Source organism: Erithacus rubecula (assembly GCF_903797595.1).
Source record: "Erithacus rubecula genome assembly, contig: SUPER_W_unloc_4, whole genome shotgun sequence".
Classification (NCBI taxonomy): Eukaryota; Metazoa; Chordata; class Aves; order Passeriformes; family Muscicapidae; genus Erithacus; species Erithacus rubecula.
The window spans coordinates 330166-353814 of NW_027636323.1; the positions used below are offsets into that span (position 1 = coordinate 330166).

At 41.4% G+C, this 23649-nt stretch overlaps 1 protein-coding gene across 2 annotated transcripts in view; it reads left to right on the forward strand.

Annotated features, from left to right (window-relative positions):
- LOC306814096 (transcription factor RFX3-like) overlaps window positions 1-23413 on the forward strand; it is a 144594-nt gene extending 121181 nt beyond the window's left edge. For both annotated transcript variants that reach the window (XM_079329820.1, XM_079329821.1), the window contains 4 exons: window positions 14940-15148; window positions 16133-16286; window positions 22433-22475; window positions 22945-23413. In XM_079329820.1, coding sequence (XP_079185946.1) covers window positions 14940-15148; window positions 16133-16286; window positions 22433-22475; window positions 22945-23186 — 648 coding nt within the window. In that variant the 3' untranslated portion in view covers window positions 23187-23413. The remainder of the gene's footprint in view (window positions 1-14939; window positions 15149-16132; window positions 16287-22432; window positions 22476-22944) is intronic.
- The last annotated feature ends 236 nt before the right edge of the window (window positions 23414-23649 follow it).

A 23649-nucleotide genomic window follows, 5' to 3' on the forward strand; every position in this document is an offset into this window, starting at 1 on the left:
ATGTTTGGCTACTGGTCTGTGACATATAGTAGGGCTGTGTAACCACCCCTGTTGTAGCCCTGAGGAAGTATACTGCGTGCCAAGTAAATACAAATTTATCCCAATGCTCTTTAACTATGGGGATGGTGAAAAAAGCATTAGCTAAATCAATGCCAGCACACCAGGTGCCTTCATGTTTCTGAATTTTTCAATCAATATTATTGTATTGGGCACAGCTTCAGTCAAAGGTGGTGTATGCTTATTTAGTTCTCTCTAACCCTGTTGTGGTTTGACACTGGCCAAGCGCCAGGCACCCATGAAAGCCGCTCACTTACCCTCCCATTGCATCTGGGCAGAGGAGAGAAAATTTAATGAAGGTTTCATGAGTTAAGGACCAGGAGAAAACACTCCAAGGGCAAAACAGGCTCAACTTAGAGATACAAAGTTAATTTATTGCCAACAAAATCAGAGGAGGATAATGAGAAGTAAAAGAAGCCCTTAAAAACACCTTTGCCTCCCCCAACCCCTCCCTCCTTCCCACCAACAATGCAGGGAGACCTGGGAGGGGGTGGCATGGGGGTTTTGGCCAGTTCGCCACCCAAGGTTTTCTTCTGCCGTGAAGTGAGAAAAGTTGTTTCCCTGTGAGACCATGGAATCCCTTCCCACAGGAGACAGTTCTCCACTAACCTCTCGGACGTGGGTTTACTCTCATGAGCAGCAGTCCTCTCAAAACTGCTGTGGCATGGGTCACTCTTCCACAGGTTGCAGTCCTCCAAGAACAGACTACTCCAAGCCTGGGAGCAGGGGCCCCCCTCTCTTCACTAGGTCTCCCACTGAATCACAGCCTCTTCTATGTATCCACCCGCTCTGGATTGGGCACCTCCTGCACGGGCTGTGAGTGGATCTCTGCATTCTGTGGATGTGCAGGGGGACAGCCTGCTTCACCATGGTCTTCACCACGACCTGCAGAGGAATCTCGGCTCCAGTGCCTGGAGCATCTCTTCTGCCTCCTTCTTCACTGACCTTGGTGTCTCCATGTTGTTTTCCTCACATGTTCTCGCCTCCATCTCTTATCTAGCTGGAAATAAAACTGTGCAGTACTTTTGTTTTGATTTCTTCTTAAATATGTTATCACAGATGCATTACCATCATCTCTAATTGGCCCAGCCTTGGCCAGATGCATGTCCATCTTCAGAGCCATCAGGGATTGGCTTTGCCAGACATGGTAGAAGCTTCTAGCAGCTTCAAACAGAAGCAACCTCTGTGACCCCCACTACTAAAAAACAGGCCTTGCAAACCCACAGTCATTCACCATGACCTGTCATTTTTCTTAACAGGCCATACAGGATTATTCCAAGATGTGGTGATGGTTTTTAACACACCTGCCTCAAGCAAATCTTTAATTGTTAACATTATTTCTTTCTGCCCTCCAGGAATGCAATACTGCTTCAAAGAGACTAATTTTGTGTCTGGGGAATTTTTACTGGAGGCATTTTTGCCTCTCCTACCAGAATAGTTCTCATACTAGTATATGACTTGGTGCTAAATTGATACTGCCCATCTGGTAATTCTAGAGTTAAGTCCTTTAAGATATCAATTCCAATTATATACTTGGGGACTGGAACGGTCATCACTGATTATATTTGATGTTGTAAATTTCCTATTTTCATTTCAATTTGTATTTGCACATCTTCAATTTGTTTACCTCCAAATTCAGTTATTAGAACCATTTGGCCCTTAAATCTTTTTGGATTCCCATAAATTAGCGAGGCCTCTGCTCAAGTATACACAAGGATTTTAACTGTTTGAGTGGATTGGTTTTTCAAAAAAATGTGAAGGTCCACATGGGGATGCCAATCCTTTCTTGCCCATCCCCTTACTGGATCTTGACCTATTTCCTAATCTTGGTTATATGCTTCTATTTCCCACATTTCCTGTAAGGGGGTACAGCAAGTTAGTGTACAGATGCCAATCCTCCTTCCCCCTGGACCTTCTAACCCACCCATGGGGGACATTCCATGGGCAGGTGGCAGGTCCTGTCAAGGTTCCAAAGGTGGAGCCAATGGATGACTTGCATCTTTTGGGGCCCTAATTTTCAGTTGGGAGCTCTGTACTTTGTCATTTGGTTTATTCATCCCACGCTGTTTGTAAATCCTCCACATTTCATTAGTGGGAATTCCATGCATATTTTCATGCACCATTTTGTCTTTCAGAAGTGCATCAAACATTTCTTTTTTTGAAACTTTATTATCCCCTCCAGACAGGGAGTCTGATTTATTCCATCAAGATCCAAGTGGCTCTCATTCTTCCAAATCCCCTAACAGCTGTATTTTTTCTATCACATCTCCAGTCGGATTTCTTGTTTCATTAATTTACAGGGTCATGATGACATTTTTATATGCAGGAGGAGCAGCCTTAATTTAACAATTTCTCATGTGTACTGATAAAACATTTTGTATCATTGTGTCTGTGTCTCCAATAAAAACAGCTGTTTTCATTTCTCCTTAAGATGCTTCATGTAATCTCTTACTGTGTAGCAAGGCCTATCCCCCCCCCTCCCCAGCCAGTCACTTTCTACTTGGTACTTATTATTATACCCTTCTCAGCTACACCTAACATCAGTTTAGTATCTAGCTGTGTTCCCCCAAATACCTCTTGAATAAAAGAATTTGAGCTCAAAGTCATAAATTTCCTATTGTCTCCACAGTCTATACCTACACCAGTGGCTCCCAAGTTGTGGAGTTGCACCATCCATGTTAATAACAATTCTCCGGATTTTTGTTTGAATCTATCAAGCATATCAACAATCTTATGCTGTGTATAGTTGTCTATATAATGTTTTACAACCTGTTGTCCATTTGCATCATATTCAATTTTCCTATGCAATACAGGGACAATGTCAATGGTCTTATCTGACCCAGAATCATCTGGATCAGTAGAGTCCCAAATGTCTCTGTCTCATTGGTTGGGATCCCATTGTAATCCAGCTTCTGCAAATACTGTATGTACTTTGTTTTTATTCACTTACCCCCTGTATTTATGGTACTTATATTCAGCTACTCTAACAGCTGCTTTTTCAGTCAAGGTTTGGTAAGTATCCTGTTTATGGGCAAGCAGCTTATTGACTTTGTAGCCTCACAATTTTATTTTGTAAGTCACAAATTTGTTTCTCTAAAATATTTTGTTCACACAATAGAATTCGTTTGGTCTGATGTATATGATAAGCAGTCAAAAGAATTCATCTTCTTCCACCTAAGCTCATAACTTTTCCCTTTTGCAACAGGTAATTTTTGTAAATATTTAACCACATCAAGAGGTTCAGCCTCTTCCAATTTTGCCTTCCAAGGCTCGCATAGTCCTGCAGTAACAGTCCATTTCCTTGCTATTGAACTATAAGGACTATCTTCCTCTCCTGTAATGTCAAGTAGGGGTTTCTGGTCTTTCTTCTTTTTTGATTTAAACATTCTGTTCAGATCCTGTCTGTGACGTCGAATGATGCTGAGCTGAGACAGACACAAGCACTCTGTGACCATGTGACAAAAAAGCCTTTTATTGTTCAGAACTGCTGTTTAAATAACCTCTTTAATATCCCTCGGCAAGCACTTGTGATTGGCCCAAAGTTGAGGCTGTCCTAGCCCTCTGACCAATAGCCTCTGCAGCACAGGCAATAACCCATAGGTCTGAATCCCTGTCTGTTTCCAAATTTGTTCTATCAATGTTCTCTGGAGGACTGTCTGTCCCACCAGGCTGCTTTTCCTTATATGGAGAACCGATTTGCCCAATAACAAGGCCCGTTTGTACTGTGGAAATTCCCTGTTTCTTTTTATTAATTTGAAGAAAAATTTCAAAATGCAAATATGCAGCTTGTTCTCTGTTATCTTACCTGCAAGGATCCTTTTGCATGCAAGATGACATTGACAGCATAAATTTAATTTGAATGAGGCTTTACCAAGCTTAATAAATTTTTCTTTCTTAGATGGTGATGGGTTCCATGTACTTGAAGCTCCAGTGTTTATGTTCAGGAGTGGTTGGGTATTTAGTTACCTTCTGGTTTAACATATAACAATTTAACTGCTCAACAATAGAATTATAACTTAATAAAACATTTAGCTTCAGAACTGTGCAAAATTCCAGTTTAACAAAGCAATTTGTAAACAGAAAAAATATTTTGTAAACAAGCAACTCTTATTCCAATATCCTATACCCTGTGAGGTAGGTACAATTTCTGTTATTCATGTTACAGACTCAATTGCTTAGTAACTATAATGTTACAATTAACCATGAAGCATGAATTATACAGTTCAAAACCATTAACATTTTAAAAACAAAAGACCATTTAACTTAAAACCATTTAAAAAAAGAACATACATTTTTCTTTTATGCCTTACTACCCTTTCTTTGTTTTATTTTAAAACAAAAAAAAATTTAACTTAAGACTGTTTCAATTAAGAACACAAATGTTTCCATTTCTCCTTTCTCCCTCTTTGTTTTTAGAAATTAGAACAGGAACAATACATGCACTTTTGAATTAATCTTAATTAGGTGAGAATTGTAGTTGCTGATGTGTTACAATCCAATTTTAGTGTTTAATACTGTTATGGAGTTTTCCTTTAAATGATAACTTAGGAGAATCTTCTCTGGGTAAGATTCCTCATGCTTATCCTGAAGGAAAATTTTTTAGCTTTTGCAAGGCTCAATCAATTAGTCAAAATTACTTGTTTTCATTTTTAACTCAGAAATATCTGGATTTTGTAATTTTCTCTCCCTGTCAGTTAAATTTCAATCTGGCCACAATTGAAACAGACTGAGAAGGCTTTGAGGTAAGCATTTCCTTTTGCTTAGTCAAAATCTCAACCTGGCCAGGGTTGAGACTTTAAACTAGGCAAACTTTTCTACTGTATTTTAAAACAAGCCTTTACTAAATTTCTAACGCTGTAAACAAAAGTGATACGAGGTAGGTATTTTAGAAAACTGTGCAATTGTAATTAGTCAATGAAATATCTTTTGCTGATTGAGTGTGATGCTAGTGCAATGTATATGAGTAACATTAGCAAGCATTCTACTGTGAACTTCAACACACTTTTAAGAAATTTTTGACCATATCTGCAGCATTGATAAGACACCTTTTCAGCAACTGTAAGGACATGTTAAAAAAACTGCAACCCTTATTTGCAGTACCGCTGTGGTATCTTCACTGTAAGTGCATGTTATGAGTTGATGTTTTGACTGGCTTTTTTTTTTTGCTTCTTCAAAACATCAACCCATAACATTATAAACCAAGAGTCGCAAGTTCAATCCTCGCTAGGGCCTCCAAAATAATATGTTTAAGTTTAGGATAAATTTGGGGGAAAAAGAGCTTTAAAGGGTTTGTTTTGTTTTGGTTTTTTTTACAATTTTTTTTATTTACTGAGCTTGGAAAGAATTTTTTTTTAGGGGCAAGTGGAAAAAACTTTATTAACAAAAATACAAAAGAAACACTTTTTAGCACAGATTTAGAAGAGACGAACTTGGTTGGTTTTTGCTGGGAAGGGCGGCAGAGCTTTTTGGACTGACTTTTAGAGGTGGTTTTTGAAGTTTTAATACCTTTGTAGTCATTAAGTTTGTTTACTCATCCAAAAATAGCTCCAGCGTTGTCTTTAATACGCAGTTTTTGTATAAAAGGAATATTAACAAAAATACTCATTAGGCTAAGCTTAGTAGCAATAGCATGCAAAAAATTTATAAAAATGTTAAAATCTGCTTCAAAAATGTATAAATCATAGTTTGTGTTATTTATTAGAAGAAAAGCAAGCAAAAAAATTTCCTGCCTTTACTTCCTTTCCTCTCCTCTAAATCAATTACATCTTTATTAAAAAACATTCAAATCTCCCTAAATATTAAAGAAATCATCTTTCTAGCAGTTAATTTAGTAAGTCTTTGTTACACCATCTGCAGTTTATATAAAATAAAGGCCGAAATTTCTAAAAAAGCCAAAAAAACCCCTCCTAATTTAAAAGTCAAGCTAAGCAAAAAACATCTTAAGTAGAATGGCACATAAAAAAAAATGAGCCAAATTTTAAAAAAATTTTCTAACCCCATTATCTAAAAATTCCCGCCTAAAAAAAATTCAAAATCCAATCAAAGTTGCAAAATAGTTAAAAGGAAAGTGACAAAATAGTTACAAAAAAAAAAAAAATAAGCCAGTCAAAACATCAACCCATAACATTCCACTCCTTCTTCCAATTTTCAAGGAGAGGAGTCAGTCAAAACATCAACCCATAACATTCCACCCCTTATCTTATATTGTGATTATTGACACACGATTGGGATACACACTTACTAAACACAATATGAGATAAGGGGTGGAATGTTACGGGTTGATGTTTTGACTGGCTCCTCTCCTTGCCCATAACACTGCAAAAAAACAGGTTAACAAGGCAAATGTTAACTTAGTAAAGTTTGCAATACCTTGTAATGTAGCACTAGATCTTCCTAAAAGAAGGGCACTGAGTCCTTTCCCTATGGGCCCTCAGGCCTCAAGGGGGACCCTATACACCTTTGATGAGTCTATGGTCACTGTGGGTAAGGTGTAAACATCCAGACCAACTGATCCCCTTGTCCTTGCTTTGAGCTGGTCACAAAGGTTTGTGCTGGGGATTGAGGAAGTGCTTCTATCTTTGCACGTTCCTCCATCGCTCTCAGCTTCTGGTTTCCCTGATCCTTAAGAAGTTGGCCATTAATATGATAATTGGATTTGTATACCTTTGTCTCATGTCCAGGTTTCCCACATCAATCACAGGGTGAATTGACATTACCCTGCCCTTGAGCCTTCTTCTGTGAGGCAGATTTCTTGGGACAATTCACTTTCACATGGCCTGACTGTCCACAATTGAAGCACTGCACTCTCAGCCTTACTGCAGCTGCAAATGAATTGGCTAACATATCCATGTTATAAGATGCAGTCCCAACCTTAGCACATGCATTAATCATTTCCTCCAAGGATGGATTTTCTTTGGGCAGTGCATTTATAATTTTTCTACAGTCCTCATTGGCACTATCTCATGCTAGTTGTAGCAAAACATGATTCCTTGCATCCTTATTGGCTGTTTCTCCATGGCATACTGCAATCTCTCTATGAACTGCATGTATAGTTCACTAGGGCTTTGTCTTATGTTTGTATATCTCTGGGTTGGCACAGACATGTTTGTGACCTTATTTAGGGCTCACATCCCTAATTCTTTTGCTTGTTTTAATATTGCTGAATTTAAACGTTCCTGGGTTTTTTGGTCTTCTATGGGACACAGCCCCATGAGCTGCAGGACCCCTGCCCCAAAGCACGGATCATGCTGTGAAAGTCATGAGTTTTTTAGCTCTTGTTCCTCTGCATATGTTCTCCAGGCTGATTCAAACATAATATATTGCCCTGGAGCAAAGATTAATTCTGCAATCTGTTTTATATCATAGGGTGTAAGCTCATTAGCAGTCACGAATCTAAGCATATTTGTTACTGCAGGAGATCCTAACCCATCTTTAGCAGCTAGCTGGCATAATTCTGGGAGTATTTGCCAATTAAATGGCACATATTTATCCAGGGTAGTTCCATTTCCTCTTATTACTGGGAATGCCATTACAGTTTCCGGCCTGTTTTGCCAGTATTCTTCTGCTGGTGAAGACATAGGCACAGTTATTAGTTCAACCCCCTCCAAGTCACCTCTTTCCAGAGCCTTGTGCTTTACCTTTATCTGGAAGACAGCTGGGTCCCAGGAAGAGATGACCTCTGTTCGGAACATCGATGGGGCTGGAGCTTCAGTTTGAAGTGTAGTGTTCCTTTCCTGGGTTTCTTGAGTGTCCTTCAGTGCTGTGGGTGCAGCAGGTTCGGAGCTGAGGCTCGGAACAGGGGTGGTTTTTGGAGCATTGGTGCTGGCATTTCTTGGTACCAGGGCACTTCTGGGTTTGTGTCTTGTTGCTCCCAGTGTGACGTCATCATGGGGTGCTCCCTCTTGCCAGTTGTTGGCATTGGTTTCCATGGCGATTCGGGGCAGAGGCAGGCTTGCTTTCTCTGCCTACGACACGCCCTCCAGAGGCAGGGCCGGGGTTGGGACCCCTTCCCCTGGAGGCAGAGCTTCCTGGGGCGAAGGCACCCCCCCCCCCCCACCCGCCCAGGGGCTGGCCCGGAGCCGGGACCCCGCCTGCGTAAGGCAGGAGCATGACCGAGGGTACCGCCCACCAAGTCTGGGTCAGAGTAGGAGGCTGCGCCCCCCAAGGCTGAACCAGGGCTGGAACCATGCCCCATAAGGGAGGCAGGGTTTCCTTTTCCCTGCCTGCAACCACAGAGCTGGTGCCATCTTGGGGTTTTCCCTGGAGTCTACCTTCTCTCACCACACAGCCGCCACCATCTTTTGGGCTTTGTCATCTTCTCTCCCCAGGATGGTGTGGGGCACTCCCCTGGCTCTTTATTTCCAGCTGCTGAGGTTTTTCTGGTTTGTGGTCTCTCCAAAAACATCAGGCTGTTTACCAGTCGCCGGGATTGTCTCCAATGTTCTGCAGCCCTGGTATCTGGAACAATAAGGAAGGCATTTGGGGGTCCAACAATCTAAACCCAAAGATAAAGTCCAGTCACAAATACTTTTTCCCAAATATATTCTTCCTGTTCTATTTAGACAATAAGTGCCTCTTTCAGAAGAAAGAGGCCACCATGGACTTCCTTCACATCCCAAAATCCTGTTCCATTATGAACCTCACTCAGGGTGCTAACTCACCATTTAGGTTTGCCTGGGCTGGCCACTCATGGCCAGTTTTCAGATCCCTCTGGCCCCCCACAGACCCAGCAATTGCTAAGTTTAAAGTTTTTTGCTACTTCTTCTCCTAAGGTTAAAAACTTATTTTCCATTCTTGGCCTCACCCTAACTGACAGTATAAAGCTAAGATCATTAAGAGAAACATTCTAATGGTGTTATGTAATTCCCTAACCTAATTTTTACTTTCACGTTGTCTTCTGCACCTGTGGTGAGTGAAGGCACAGAAACAGCTTAATATTAAGAAAACAGTGACAGCAAAGGGCTGGCCCCCCAGGCAGACTGGAGATGTGAGAGAAGGGATGCCCAGACAAACTATTTCAGCAGGCAGTCCGTGGGTGGGCACACGAGGCTTCCCCCGATGTCGACGCACTGGCGACTGCTCCAGTCCACTCCAGCTGAGTGTCACTCATGGCTTCCCGTCCTTCTCCTTAGAGACCTTGACCCAAGTGTGATGGGTCCACCCGTGTTCAGCTGTCTTGACGGCTGTTTCTGTGGCCAAGAACACCTGGAAATGTCCACACCACTTCACCACCAGCAGTGCTTCTTTCCACTCCTTAACTAGGATCCAATTTCCTGGCTGGATGTTGTGAACAGCAAAGTCCAAAGGCAGGGTCTGTGCCAGCTGAGCCTCCTGCCAAAGAGATTTCACAACAGACAGTACCTGAGACACATAATGTTTCAAATACACATCACTTATCTCTATCCTCCCATTAGGCTGAGAGTTGCAAGGGTAAGGAATTCCAAACATCAATTCAAAGGGAGATAACTGAATATCTTCCCTTGGTCTGGCCCTTATTCTCGCCAAAGCCAGGGGCAGGAGCCATACCCACGGCATCTTGGTTTGTATCACCAACTTCAGAAGGTGTTTCTTTATTTCTCCATTCATTCTTTCAACCCCACCCGAACTCTGGGGGTGCCAGGGGGTATGGAGGTTCCATTGTATCCCTAAAGCAGCCATAACTCCTTGAAGAATTTTTCCTGTAAAATGAGTTCCCCTATCTGAGTCTATTGCTTCCACAATTCCATATCTTGGAATTATTTGTTCCGGAAATACTTTAACAACTGATCCTGTAGTTGCTGAAACAGTAGGGAATGCTTCTGGCCAGCCTGTTAATTGACATACTATTACCAGAAGATATTTAAACCTTGCCACTCAGGGCATTTCAGTAAAATCCACCTGACATCTCTGGAAGGGACGTACAGCCCAAGGCCTCCCTCCCCTGGCAAGTTTCTTTGTGACCTTGTTATTGGTTTTAGCACAAGTCAAACAACCCTCAATAGTTCGTTTTGCCAAGCTAAAAAGACCCACAGCAGCATACATTTTTAGGAAGGCTTCTGCCAGCCCTCGAGAGCCTCAGTGACTCCCTTCATGAAATTCTTTTAACAATTGTAAGGCCAGAGCTTTTGGGATCCACTGCCTCCCATTCCTTGTAAACCAATTATTTCTTCTGCCCCATTTTTTTTAATTATCTCAAGTTCCTCTGGTGGGAAAGGCAGTTTTTCTGGCAGTAGTGCAGTTACTGGGAGTAAGGGGAGGATCTTAGAGATTTCTGACAACAGTGCAGCTTTTCGATCTTCATCAGCCAGTTGGTTTCTTATTGCCTCCTCTGAGTACCCTGCCTGATGCCTCTTAATGTGGATTATTGCCACCCTTTTTGGTAAATTCACCACCTCCAATAGGTGAGAGACTAAGTTCTCATGGGCTAACGCCTTTCCCTACAATTTAATAAACCTCATCCTTTCCCAGTTTCCCAAATGCACGTATCACCCCATATGCATATTTAGAATCAGTAAAAACACTCACTGTCTTATCCCGGTATAACTCACAGGCTCTGATAAGTGCATACAGCTCAGCAGTCTGGGCTGACCAGGTGGGCGGTAACCTCCCCCTTTCTTTTAATTGTTCCCCATTCACGATAGAGTATCCTGTAAACAGCTTCCCTCTATTACCCTTGAAGGCCCATTAATGAACACATTCCCTCCCTCAGGCCAGGGAGTACCTCTCAAATCTTCCCCTGCTTTAGTCTGCAGATCTATAACCTGGATACAATCATGGCTTTGCTCCTGTCTCCCCCTTTCTTCGGGGCCATTTAAACAGGAGGCTGGATTAAAATTTTCCCCATTTTTAAATTCTAAATCCTTCTGTTCCATTAAACAAGATTCATATTGTAATAATTGAGCACTCATCATCTACATAGAGGCTCTCTCAGTTAACAAAGCTTTAATCTGATGCTAAACTTTTTACAATTAGATACCCTCCCCTTGTCAGCCCCTATCAGAGCTGTGGCCACAGTTTCTGCAGACAATGGGGCCAGCCTCTGGCCTCAAGGTTAACAACTCAGAAAAATAGGCGACAGGCTTCTGTGTTCCTCATTCTCTTACACCAAAATTCCTTTAGCATGACCCAGCTCAACACTCACATGTACTTGAAATTCCTTTTCTGTGTTCAGAAGAGCCAAGACCGAGGCACCAACCAATCCATCCCTTAATTTTCCAAAGCACTGCTCCACCTCTGGTGTCCACATCACAACACCAGGACCGCTCTAGGTTAAAAAGTTACACAAAGTCTAGCCACAACAGAAAAATCCGCGATCCAAGCTCCGCAGTACCCCACCAACCCCAAAAATTGCCACAACCCCTTGTCAGTCTGGGGCAAAAATCCCCTGCACTCCTTCTGGACCAACACACCGCAACCCCTAGTCAGAAGGTGTCCCAAATATCTGACTCTCTCCTCAACCACCTCTTTCTGCTCCCCCGATAACAGCAAATCATCTACATATTGCAACAGCTTAACTCCTGAGGGTGGAGTAAACTCTTAATATTTTCTGCAAAGCTTGCCTAAACAAACTTCGTATATCTCTGCAGCTGCATTTCAGCATAAACCCTACCAGACATTTTACACAAAGATATTACAGACAGTAACACAGACTCTGTTACTTTTTTTTTCTTTTTTTCTCGTTACTTTTCACAAAACTAATTCGCTTTCCCATTCTAGTCATAAAATCTCTTCCCGGTAAATTACAATCACAATTAGGAGCAATCAGAAACTCATGCTTTTCAAACCCCTGTCACACATTTAGCAAATTCCCATGGCTTTCCCTGTATTACTTGCATTTTCCAGCAAAACTCACAAAATCCTTAAAACAGAATCCTAATCTTTTCACGTACAATCTGCATTTCCCATATTTTCCTTTATTCTCGTTCTCCCTCTCTTTATCACACACCGTATACCAGAGTCAGTTTGTGTCCTGTCACAGTGCAAACACAGCTCCTCCCACACCAGTGCTCCCAGCGAGCATGGCCCGCAGCATCGCAGGCGGCTGGGCACCCCAAACCTTACGGGGCCGGGGCATCCTGCAGCCTCACGGGGCCAGCGGCCACTGCCGCTCCTGCCCGGGGGCGGCGGGGTCAGGCACAGGCCCGCGCTGAGCCCCAGCAGCCCCACAGCCCCCAGCCCGTGTTCCCAGTTCCGCAGCTTCGTGCCCGGACCTGCCACTCATTGCCTCACCCATATTTATTACACACTTCTTTTCAATTCTGTTCCAACGCACAAACACTCTCCATCCACCCGCCGCTGTCAAGACCCCTTCTCAACCCCCCCCTTTTTGCCTTTCAGGTCATGAACTATCAGACCCCTCTCAATTTCCCTTATTGCCCCCCCCCCCCCCCTTCCCAGGGCATGGATTATCAAGACCCCTTCTCGACTCCCCTTTTTGCCCCTCCAGGGCATCTATATAACATGGCCTTATAAACCCCTTTGACAACTTATACTCTGGCCACACAAAATAACAATATTTTATCATAAATTCCATAGTCACTTCTGGGTGAATATACAATCTGTCCCAACACCTCAGCATTCTCCCCAAGGGACTCTCTGGGGGCCCGACCCCAGCTTCACCCTTCCAACCCTCCATGTGTGTCCTGTTTCACCTGTGCAACCAACCCTCCATGTGTGCCCTCCCAGGTGTACCTGTGCTGCCCTCCATGGGCGCCCTCCCAGGTTTGCTCCCCGAGGATCCCACTTTACTCACCGGTGAGATTTTCACTGATCCTTCCCTGCGGACTCTTCACTGACCCCCCTGGTCCGCCACTCGTCTGTCTCCTGGACAGTCTCGGGAACCCAATTGATCGCCCGGTGCCAGCTGGCACCCAGGGGAGCTGATCACCAAACTGGGTGAGGCGCGCCTTCAGCTCCACCCGCTGCCTGCTGCCTCGGACAGTGGAAATATCCCAGAGGAGCCCCCAATTGTAAGGAAAATTAATCTACAAGGGCCAGAGGTTTATGTCCAAAAGGAGACAGAGGAGTCCTTTTTGCTTTATTCGAATAAAGGGAGAGGCCCTGGCCATTCCCCTGGGATCTCTCAGATTTTTGGAGGATGCAGCCTCCCTTTTTGTCCTATTTTCCCGGCTGCTTTTCCCTCTCTCTTTCCCCATTGGCTGAGGTACTTGAGAGGCACAGACTTCCCAGAACGTCTGACACCTGACATTCCCCTCTAATGTATAACCTTTCCTTTTAATTTTTAATTCTTGTAGAATTCATAGATTCCCCCCCTGTTGCTTCTTTCATCTTCTGTTACCCAATTTCATTTACCAGCAAACCTACTGTTTGTTTGCAAAAGCAAATCTCTTTTTCCATTTATCAATCAGTGTAATCCCTCCCATTGTTTCTTTTATCTCTAGGTGCTAACTTTTTCTACCAGCAGACCTACAACTTATTTGTAAAGACACATGTAACATTCCTCTCAGCTTTTTGTCCATGATATTAAATAAAAAAGTGGTTTTTTCTCATAATCTATCTCCCATTTTTAAAAAAAATCAGTCCATACCTGGATTATTGGGTGTTTTTCTGTGCAGATTTTTTCTTTCTGTTTTAAATTACTCCCTAAAATCGAGTAGGTCAATCAATAAGGCAATTTATTAGTTCGTTGATAAGGAACAGGCAACGCAGCACTGGGGACGTGGGGAGTCTGTGCTGTGCCAACACGTCCATCTTACTCCGGGTTACTGCCCCTTTTATAGGCAGTTTCTTGATGGGCTGTGACATGCCTACTGTGCTGGGATACAAGTCTGAGCAAGCTCGAACATGTTTAGCTAGGGCCCAAGCAGCAATGGCTAGAAGCCCCCACCAGGTCTGGACAAAGCTTTAACATGTTCTCAGGTTACACTCCTAGCAGTCAGGTAACAGCAAGGGACAAGCCTGCTCATGTCCAAACAAACTCACATTTTCCTTATACATAATAGTTGATACAATTCATGATTATAGTGAAAATAATAATGAAAACAAAAGAATTGACAATTTACAAAGTGATTAAATATTTTGATGTCTCATGTCCATGCTTTGGATTCAATATTCTTGTTTATATTGATCCCATGGTGTATTTTCATAATGACAGGAAACACTATGTAATATCTCACACTCCCATGTTTTTCCTACCTCTCGGCTAACATTTTCTTCCCATCTCTTTTCTGAATGTACATTCCTGGCACTGCGCCAATTGTTCCCCGCCTCTCTTTCTGGACTTTTTTCTGGCTTGTGGTCAATTTTTCCCTTCCCATTTCTCTTTCTGGACGAATTTTGTATCTCCTGCTTTTTGCAGGTGGCTAAGTCAAATCTCGTCAGCCAGATCACCATTTGTTATAGTTGTTACATCGGTTGGGCCACTGGGGGGGTGCTTGGTCCAAGACAGAGACACGGCACTCCTGATCCATGTCACAAGACTTAAGCACTTCATTGTTTGAGAGCATGCCTTAAATAGGGTGATTGAGTTTTCCCAGGAACACACAGGTGATTGGTTACTATTTCAGTCACCCATTTCCTCAACCAGTGATACATCAGCACTTAGGGTCCAATAGATAAGCTGTGATTCTCACCCAGGTAACTGCCTGCTTAACAGGCATGCTGGGTTTCAAATTTCATCTTTTAGAAAAGCTGCAATATACACTGCCACAATGTGTTTATGGATTTTCATTGTAATTTTGTGTGTGTGCTTTATTTGCTGTCCATTTTTATACTTTGGATTCCTCCTCTCATTTTCTTCCAACAAAACTGAGAGAGACATGAAGATAAAAATACATATTAGTTTGACTAATAAGCATATTTCAGCCTTTTAATTTAATTGTTCAGTCTTTAGGAATAATTTACATTTTGTGTTTTACTTTCATGTTTGCCATGTTTTATAACAGGAACAGGCTTCCTGGGTGTGTCAGTGTGATGATAATATGGTTCAAAGACTAGAAACAGATTTCAAGATGACTCTTCAGCAGCAGAGCACTCTGGAGCAGTGGGCGGCCTGGCTTGACAATGTAATGGTGCAAGCATTGAAACCATATGAAGGAAGACCCAGCTTTCCTAAAGCAGCACGGCAATTTCTTTTAAAATGGTCTTTCTACAGGTAGTCTTCAGATTTTTTTGGCTATTTTATTATTTGCTCAATAGTATGCCGTAATAATGTTGAAAAAAGTTATATGAAACAATAGTTCCCAAGAAATGTAGAGCTTTCTCCCCACCCCCCAAAAGATCAGTGTTCTTAACAGTAACCACATCACTATGTGCAACTCAGTAGCAGATGAAATTATTCTTGTATATTGTTTTAAAGGCCTTGTGCAAGGGTAATGTGGTTAGAATTTTATCCTGATTTGGAAACATGCTATGAATTATTTTGGGTTGAATAGCTATACAATTTTAAAGCCTATGTTTTAATATTAGCTATTAAAATACCATGGGTTCTATTTTTGTTATGTAGGGACAACAAAAAGTTATTGTGTAAAAAGAACAAGACAAATGTTCCATGTCATCTGCTACTGTATTAATTATCATAGTAAAGCTAATTTTTTCAAAATGGTACATGATAGCATTTATTTGTGAGAGAATCATATGGATGTTTTCACTCACAAACTGCATTTTTCTATTCTAAGGTATACACAAACTTATCTAAATTGTACAAGTTTAAAAATCATACCAATTAAAACCTTTGAACTAGGAATGGGAGCACAACAGAATATTTTGAAAGACCACTTTGTTTAAAATTAAATAATTTTAATACAATTTTGTTATTTAACATTTTAATAAAGAACTTCCTTTTGCTAAGTTCAGTTTTTACATGTGCTCACATATTGGTAATTGTGCATACACAAAAAAAACCCCTTCCTGCCTTTTTGAAAATTTAGCTTCTAGTTGTGTAACGTGGTCTCTAACCATGCTTTCAAACAAGAGGAGAGACAAAGACTTGTCTTTCCCAGACATTTCTTTCTGGAGACATCATAAATCAGATGGTTTTGAATTGCATTACTTTATTTTTCTTGAAGTGTATATTCCATATTAAAAAAATGAAATAATTGTGATATTTATTTCATATTTTCCCCCCATATTTAAATAGCTCAATGGTGATTCGAGATTTAACCTTACGCAGTGCTGCTAGCTTTGGCTCTTTTCATCTGATCCGCCTGCTTTATGATGAGTACATGTTTTACTTAGTCGAACATCGTGTTGCTCAGGCAACAGGAGAAACACCGATCGCAGTTATGGGAGAGGTAAGATAATACACAAGACAATGGATTGGTGAATTTAGCATTAATTTCAGATATGCATCTTCAGGGGTTTTTTAACCTATGGGATATTTTTTAATAATGTTTGTAATCTGTTGTAGATTGAGTTGCAAATACACTGGCATCTTCAAATTTGCGTTATATACCTTCATTCATGTTTCACACTAATGTAATGAAAGTAGCACTGAAGAACTTGCAGGATTGGGACATGGCATAATTACAGAATCACAGAATAATGAGGTTGGAAGAGACCTCTAAGATCATCAAGTCCAACCTATGTCCTAACACCTCAACTCAGAGTCTAGACTATAGCACCAAGTGCCATGTCCAGCCTTTTCTTAAACACATCCAGAGATGGTGATTCCACCATCTCTCTGGGAAGAGCGTTCCAGTACTTTATTATTGTTTCAGTGAAAATTTTTTTCCTAACATCCAACCTATACTTTCCCTGACGTAGATTGAGACTGTGTCCTCTGGTTCTGTCAGTTGCTACCCAGTGGAAGAGACTGACCCCCACCTGTCTAGAACCTCCCTTCAGGAAGCTGTAGAGAACAATAAGGTCACCTCTAAGCCTCCTCCAGGCTAAACAACCCCAGCTCCTTCAAACGTTCCTCATAAGGCTTGTGTTCCAAGCCCTTCACCAGCCTTGTTGCCCTCCTCTGGAAACATTCAAGCATCTCAACCTCCTTCCTAAACTGAGGGCCCCAGAACTGGACACGGTACTCAAGATGTGATCTCAGCAGTGCCGAGTACAGGGGAAGAATGACCTCCCTGCTCCTGCTGGCCACACAATTCCTAATGCAGGCCAGGATGCCGTTGGCCTTCTTGGCCACCAAGGCACATTGCTGTCTCATATTCAGCCGGTTGTCAACCAGCACCCCCAGGTCCCTTTCCGCCTGTACACTATCCAACCACAATGTCCCCAGCTTGTAACGTTGTAGGGGATTTTTATGGCCAAAATGTAGAACTCGGCACTTAGACTTATTAAACTTCATGCTGTTGGACTCTGCCCATCTATCTAACCGATCTAAGTCTCTCTGCAGAGCGCTTCTTCCTTCCAATAGATCAATACAAGCTCCCAGCTTAGTGTCGTCTGCAAATTTGCTAATGAAGGACTCGATGCCCTCATCCATATTGTTTATAAAAATATTAAACAGAACAGGCCCCAGCACAGAGCCCTGAGGAACACCACTGGTGACTGGCTGACAGCTGGATGCAGCACCGTTTACCACCACTCTCTGGGCACGGCCATCCAGCCAGTTCCTAACCCATCAAAGAGTGCTCTTTTCCAAGCCGTGCCCTGCCAGCTTCTCCAGGAGTATGCTGTGGGAGAAAGTATCAAAGGCCTTGCTGAAGTCTAAATAGACAACATCCACAGCCTTTCCTGCATCCACCAGGCGTGTCACCTGGTCATAGAAGGAGACCAGATTGGTCAGACATGACCTATTTTTTGTAAACCCATGCTGACTGGGTCTGATACCCTGGCCATCCTGTAAGTGCTGTGTGATAGCACGTATTATGAACTGCTCCATTATCTTACCTGGTACTGAGGTCTTGAGGACAAGCTGTCTTACCACTAAAGACTGAGGCGAAGAAGGCATTAAGCATTTCCGCCTTTTCCTCGTCTTTAGTTACTAGGTTGCCTGCCTCATCCAATAAGGAACAGAGGTTGGTTATACCCTTCCTTTTACCATTAATATATTTGTAAAAACTCTTTATTATTTTTAACAGAAGTTGCCAAGTTAAGTTCAAACTGAGCTTTGGCCTCCCTAATTTTTTTCTACATGCCCTTGCAGCTCCCTTAAATATTTCCTGAGAAATCAGTCCCTCCTTTAAAATATGATACATTTTTTTTTTATTTCTAAGTTCATTCAAAACCTCCTTGCTCATCCAGACTGGACGCTTGCCTCATTGACACGTCTTTTGGCACACAGGGACAGTCTGTTCCTGTGCCCTCAGGAACTCTGCTTTGAAGCACATCCATTTCTCTTGGACTCCTTTGTTTCCAAGGGCTGTTTCCCAAGGAACTCTTTGAATAAGTGTCTTAAATAAGCCAAAGTCTGCCCTGCGGAAGTCCAACATAGAGATCTTATTGATATTCCTCCTTATTTTACCAATTATTGAGAATTCTATAATTTCATGGTCACTATGCCCCAAGTGTCCTCCAAACTCCACATCACCCACCAGTCCATCTCTATTTGTGAACAACAGGTCTAACATAATCCCTGCCCTGGTGGGCTCTCCCACTAGTTGTGACAAAAAGTTATCTTACACACACTCCAAAAACTTTCTAGACTGCTGTTTTTCTGCTATATTAAGTTCCCAGCAGATGTCTGGTAGGTTGAAGTTGCCTACAACAAGGGTTGATGATCCTGAAACATTGTTCAGTTGCTTGTAGAATAAGTTGTCCACCTCTTCATCCTGGTTGGGTGGACGATAGCAGACTCCCAGTAGGATGTCAGCCTTGTTGGCCTTCCCCTTAATTCTTACCCATGGGGATTCAACTTCATCATCATTAGTTTCAATTCCTATGACATCCAAAACCTCCCTAAAATAAAGGGCCACCCCTGCACCTCTTCTCCCTTTTCTGTCTCTTCTGAAGAGTTTGTAGCCATCCAGTGCAGAACTCCAGCTATGTGAGTCATCTGACCATGTTTCTGTGATGGCAACCACATCATAGCTCTGCTGTTGCACCATGACCTCCAGCTCTCCTTGTTTGTTACCCATACTGCATGCATTGGTATACATGCACCTCAGCTGGGCCACTGATTTCTCCCCTAACACAGTCTTACCGCCCTTGGGCCTACTTCCAGACAGGCCAGATGCATCCCCTTCCCCCTTCAGACCTAGTTTAAAGCCCTCTCATCAAGGTCTGCCAGTTCATGAGCTAAAAACCTTCTGCCCTTAACAGAGAGATGTATCCCATCCGGTTCCAGCAGAGCAGGTGCCGTAAAAGTTGTCCCATGATCATAGAATCCAAAATTTTGCTGATGACACCAACCCTTGAGCCACTTGTTAATGATGTGAGTTATCCTATTTCTTTCATCATTTTTCTCTGCCACCAAAGGGACTGAGCAGAATACTACCTGTGCACCTGTCCTATCAACTACTTGACCCAGTGCCCTAAACTCCCTTTTAATTGCTTTGACACTCCTCTTTTCAGTCTCAACACTGCCAGCCTGGAGTATCAGCAGTGGGTAATAATCAGAGGGCTGAATCAGCCCAGGAAGTCTTTCAGTGATATTTCGTACCCAAGCCCCAGGGAGGTAGCAGACTTCCCTGTGGGATGGGTCCGGTCGACATATGGGGCCCTCAGTTCCTCTCAGAAGAGAGTCACCTACTACGATTACCTTTCTTTTCTTCTTGGTGTTAGAGGTGGTGATCCTTCCTACAGATGAATCATAATTGGGAGGCTCACTGGGCAGACAATTTTCTTCTAAATCATCTAAATCATCTGGCTGGCTCTCTAGATCCAGGGTCTCATTCTGAAGCCGCACCTGGCTGGGGGATGGGGAGGTGTTTTTATTATTACTTCCCTGAGTGGGGACCAATTTCCACTCCCCTTCATTTACTGGGTGCTCTTCTATTGCCTGAGAATGGGAGGCATATGAGTCCTCAGACTCTCAGTCAGAAGCCTCCCTTAAAGATGGAAGGGCTGAACTCCACCAGTCTATTTCCCTTTCACTTTCCCTGATACTTCTTAATCTTTCAACTTCCTCCCTAAGCTCAGCCACCAGCGAAAGGAGGTCATTCACCTGTTCACACCGCAGGTAAGCCTCCTCCACTACACCCCCTGATGCCACCGATAATCTCAAACACTCTGGGCAGGAATGGGTCTGTACAGATGCATCCTTTTTGGAGGGCTCCATTTGGTCATATACACCAACCACAGTTTTCGACCGTGTAGAAACCATTACTAACAGAAACCTCAAATACAAGCAGCCAGGAAAAAACACCATAAAACAATACAGAGGACACCTTACTAGCAAGAAAACTCGCAACCCTGCCTGCGCGAACTGCTGCACAAACTGCGGTGTCCACGCCCCAGCCCCTGTTTGCCCGCTCCTGTTTGCCGCACTTTGCAGATGCCTCTTATAATCAGCCACTCGGCAACAAAGGAAGTTCCACCCTTCGTTCCGGAATGGCTCACAAATGCAAGCAAACCACCTGCTCAGCAATCTTATAATCAGCCACTCAGCAACGAAGGAAGCTTCACCCCTCATTCCTCAATGACTCACAAAAGCAAATCACTCACCTGCTCAATGATCTAATAACCAGCCACTCAGCAGCAAGCAAAGGAAGTTCCACCCCTCGTTCCAGAATGGCTCACGAATTTCATGCCTGTATTTCAATGTATTTTGTTTGAAATAAACAGAGCAAAGTATAAATTCAGAAACACTGTGTCTTATATGTGTTCATGGTATTTGCAACCTTAAGTTTTCCCCAGACCTCTTTTTTTTTCAGTAGCTTCCCTAACCATTCATTTTGTGTAAGTTGCTTAAGAATTCACATTATCTTAGGAGTTATCATCAACAAATTGTACTTTTAAAGTTCTAGAAAATGGATGTGGACATAACAATAGATAGTTCACCAGACTGAAGCTTGATGTTTATACTTGATGATCATTATATCATGTTTAATCTTACTGATGAGTTGTAAGTCTCCTTCCATGACTTGATATATTATTTTTTCCTCAGGATATATTTAAAGTATAATTAAATATTATAAAAATATGTACATTTTCATAGAGATTGGAAGTCTTGGCTTAATTTGTAGTTTGATTGATCTGACGTAAAAAAAAAATACTTTCTGATTAGATACTTGAACTCTGCCATTACATTTATAACAAAGTATTGCATAAGTATAATATTGCTACATTCTTGTTTTCTTTTCAAAGTATATGTCAAATGTAATGCTTGTGGTGTACTGTGGGACTTCCTAGAATGTTTTGGTAAACTTAAGACATATTATCTTAGAGAGAAAATATGTAATATGAAGTTTTGAGAGGGGAACAGGGAAGTTGTAAACATTCATTAAATGCATGGCTTCTTGTTTCTCTGCATTTACTGACTAGTTGAAATAAAATGGGAAAGACTAAGGCTAGTTTGACAAACACTTGAAGCCATTATGAACTGTCTTTGCAGCTGAGAAAAAGTTTCCTCCTCTCCCATCCCCTTAGATTTGTAGATTGATGCTGGCACAAATACTCAGACAGTCCTATGGTTAACTGGATCAGAGAATTAATCCTGTCCAAAATAATCCCTTGGGCTATTTTTCTTGGGTTAGTTGTGTCATGTGGTTCTTTGCATGGCCATGTGGAAGACTTAAGGTGAAAGGATGGGTACGAGAAGGTGAGGAGGGAGTATATGTGAGGGAACCTGGAAGGATAGGGCTGCTGCTGCTTATGCTGGTTAAGTGTTCACTGAAGTTTTATCTTTCTGTATTTCTGAAAAGGACTGAATCAGATATGGTTAGAAGTATATTTATTTAAATATCATACTCCTTTTATTTGACATTAACTCTTTAAATTATACTCTACTGCTTTTCATTTAAGAGAAGGGTAAAGGACTCAGACAAGGAAAGGGAGGAAAGAAGTTTGATTTTTCACTTTCGAGCAACTTTTCACTTTATTTTTTGTAAGTAAACTAGTCAGTATAATATGCTGTAATAACCATTGACCCTAGTTTCAGTGGTTCCATTTATTCACCCTATGTATAGTTTTGCTACTCTATAACTGCCTTTAGTGATGCACCATTTCAGGAAAAAATTTAAGCAAGCTCTTGGTTAAAAAGGACACCGGTCATATTTTCCATCATTCTACATCAGAAATATCTCACTCAAAGCAACAAAGTCCTTGACATAAGTCACCCTAAAAAATACAAAAACATATGCTTAAGTTTATATTCTATTGTTTTAATTGTAGAGAATATTTTATTTTAATTTCCTTAATATGAACACAAATATAATGGAATGGAAAATGAACTGGTATACTATGGATGTGACTGCAGTCAAATGCATGCACTTTCATATTAGCCACAAGCCATTAGAGCATACTACTGGCTTTACCATAGATTATCTAAGGTCATGTTTGTATAGGACTATGTCCACACTTTTTATTGCTTATTTTGCAGTTTGGTGATTTAAATGCTATATCCCCTGGAAATATGGATAAAGGTAAGCACTCCAAAATGTGTAATTTTATATAGAACTAATGTGTCTCTTGGAGCAAAACAAGTTCTTTTTTTTTTTTTTTTTTTTTTGAAAATATAGTTAAGCAGAGTCAAAAGCTACATCATAATTTAAATTATGTGAATATTACTATTATATGGGTACAATATGCTATTCATGATATATCGTATATAATAACAACTAGAATACTCTAGGGCCTTAACAGTTCTTTTTTTTTTTTTTTTTAAATGCCTATTATTTACACACGAGATTTTCAAAATTTAATTGTATATTCTGGTGAGAGACCTGAAGGGGATGGACAGTTGGAAAAAGGAAGATATGATTGGTTGCTATACTTTCATGTGTTTTCATATTTCATGTTATTTGCAAAATAAAGGCCTTTGTATTCAGATTTTTTCCCTTTGTGCTATTTTTTCTTTTTTCTTTTTTTTTTTTTTTTTTTGTGTGTTTACAGATGAGGGCAGTGAAGTTGAAAGTGAAATAGAAGATGAAATGGATGAAAATGGAGAGCCACAAGCCAAGAGAGAGAAAACAGACTTAAACCAAGCATTTCAGGTAGGCTGCTTGCAGCAGCCAGTGCTTGAGAGTGGAATAGAGCAGAGTCTCCTGAACCCAATTCATAATGAGCACATTGTTACAAATACTCAGACTATCAGGCAATGCAGTGCTACTGGAAATACATATACTGCAGTCTAATACTGTAGTGCCCCCCAACTGCATTGGCCTTGTTCATGCTGGACTTAATGGGGGAGGTAGGACAATAGGTCTGAAAGTTGTCTTTTCATATTTTAGCTGTGCTGAACATTTCCTTTTATTGGAGTTGTGAAATAAAATGGGTGTATGCATTTTGCCAGATGTTTAGAAAAATTGTAAGCAAAATCATTTTACATTAGTTATTCAATATTGAGTTTTTGTAGTTTCAAGTGTCAATGAAGATTTTTGTCAAGCTTTTAATGTTATTTTTTTCATAGTTTAAATATATTTTAAGGTTAATTATTTGTCAATGATTTCATATACATAATTTTTAATTATATGCAAAATATCAAAAGAAATACTCTATTTGACATACTGGATGCATACTCATTTGGCAGTAGATGTATCAAATTTGTTATAAAAGGTGCTTTCCTTTATACAGAACTAGTAGACACTATTTTCATTA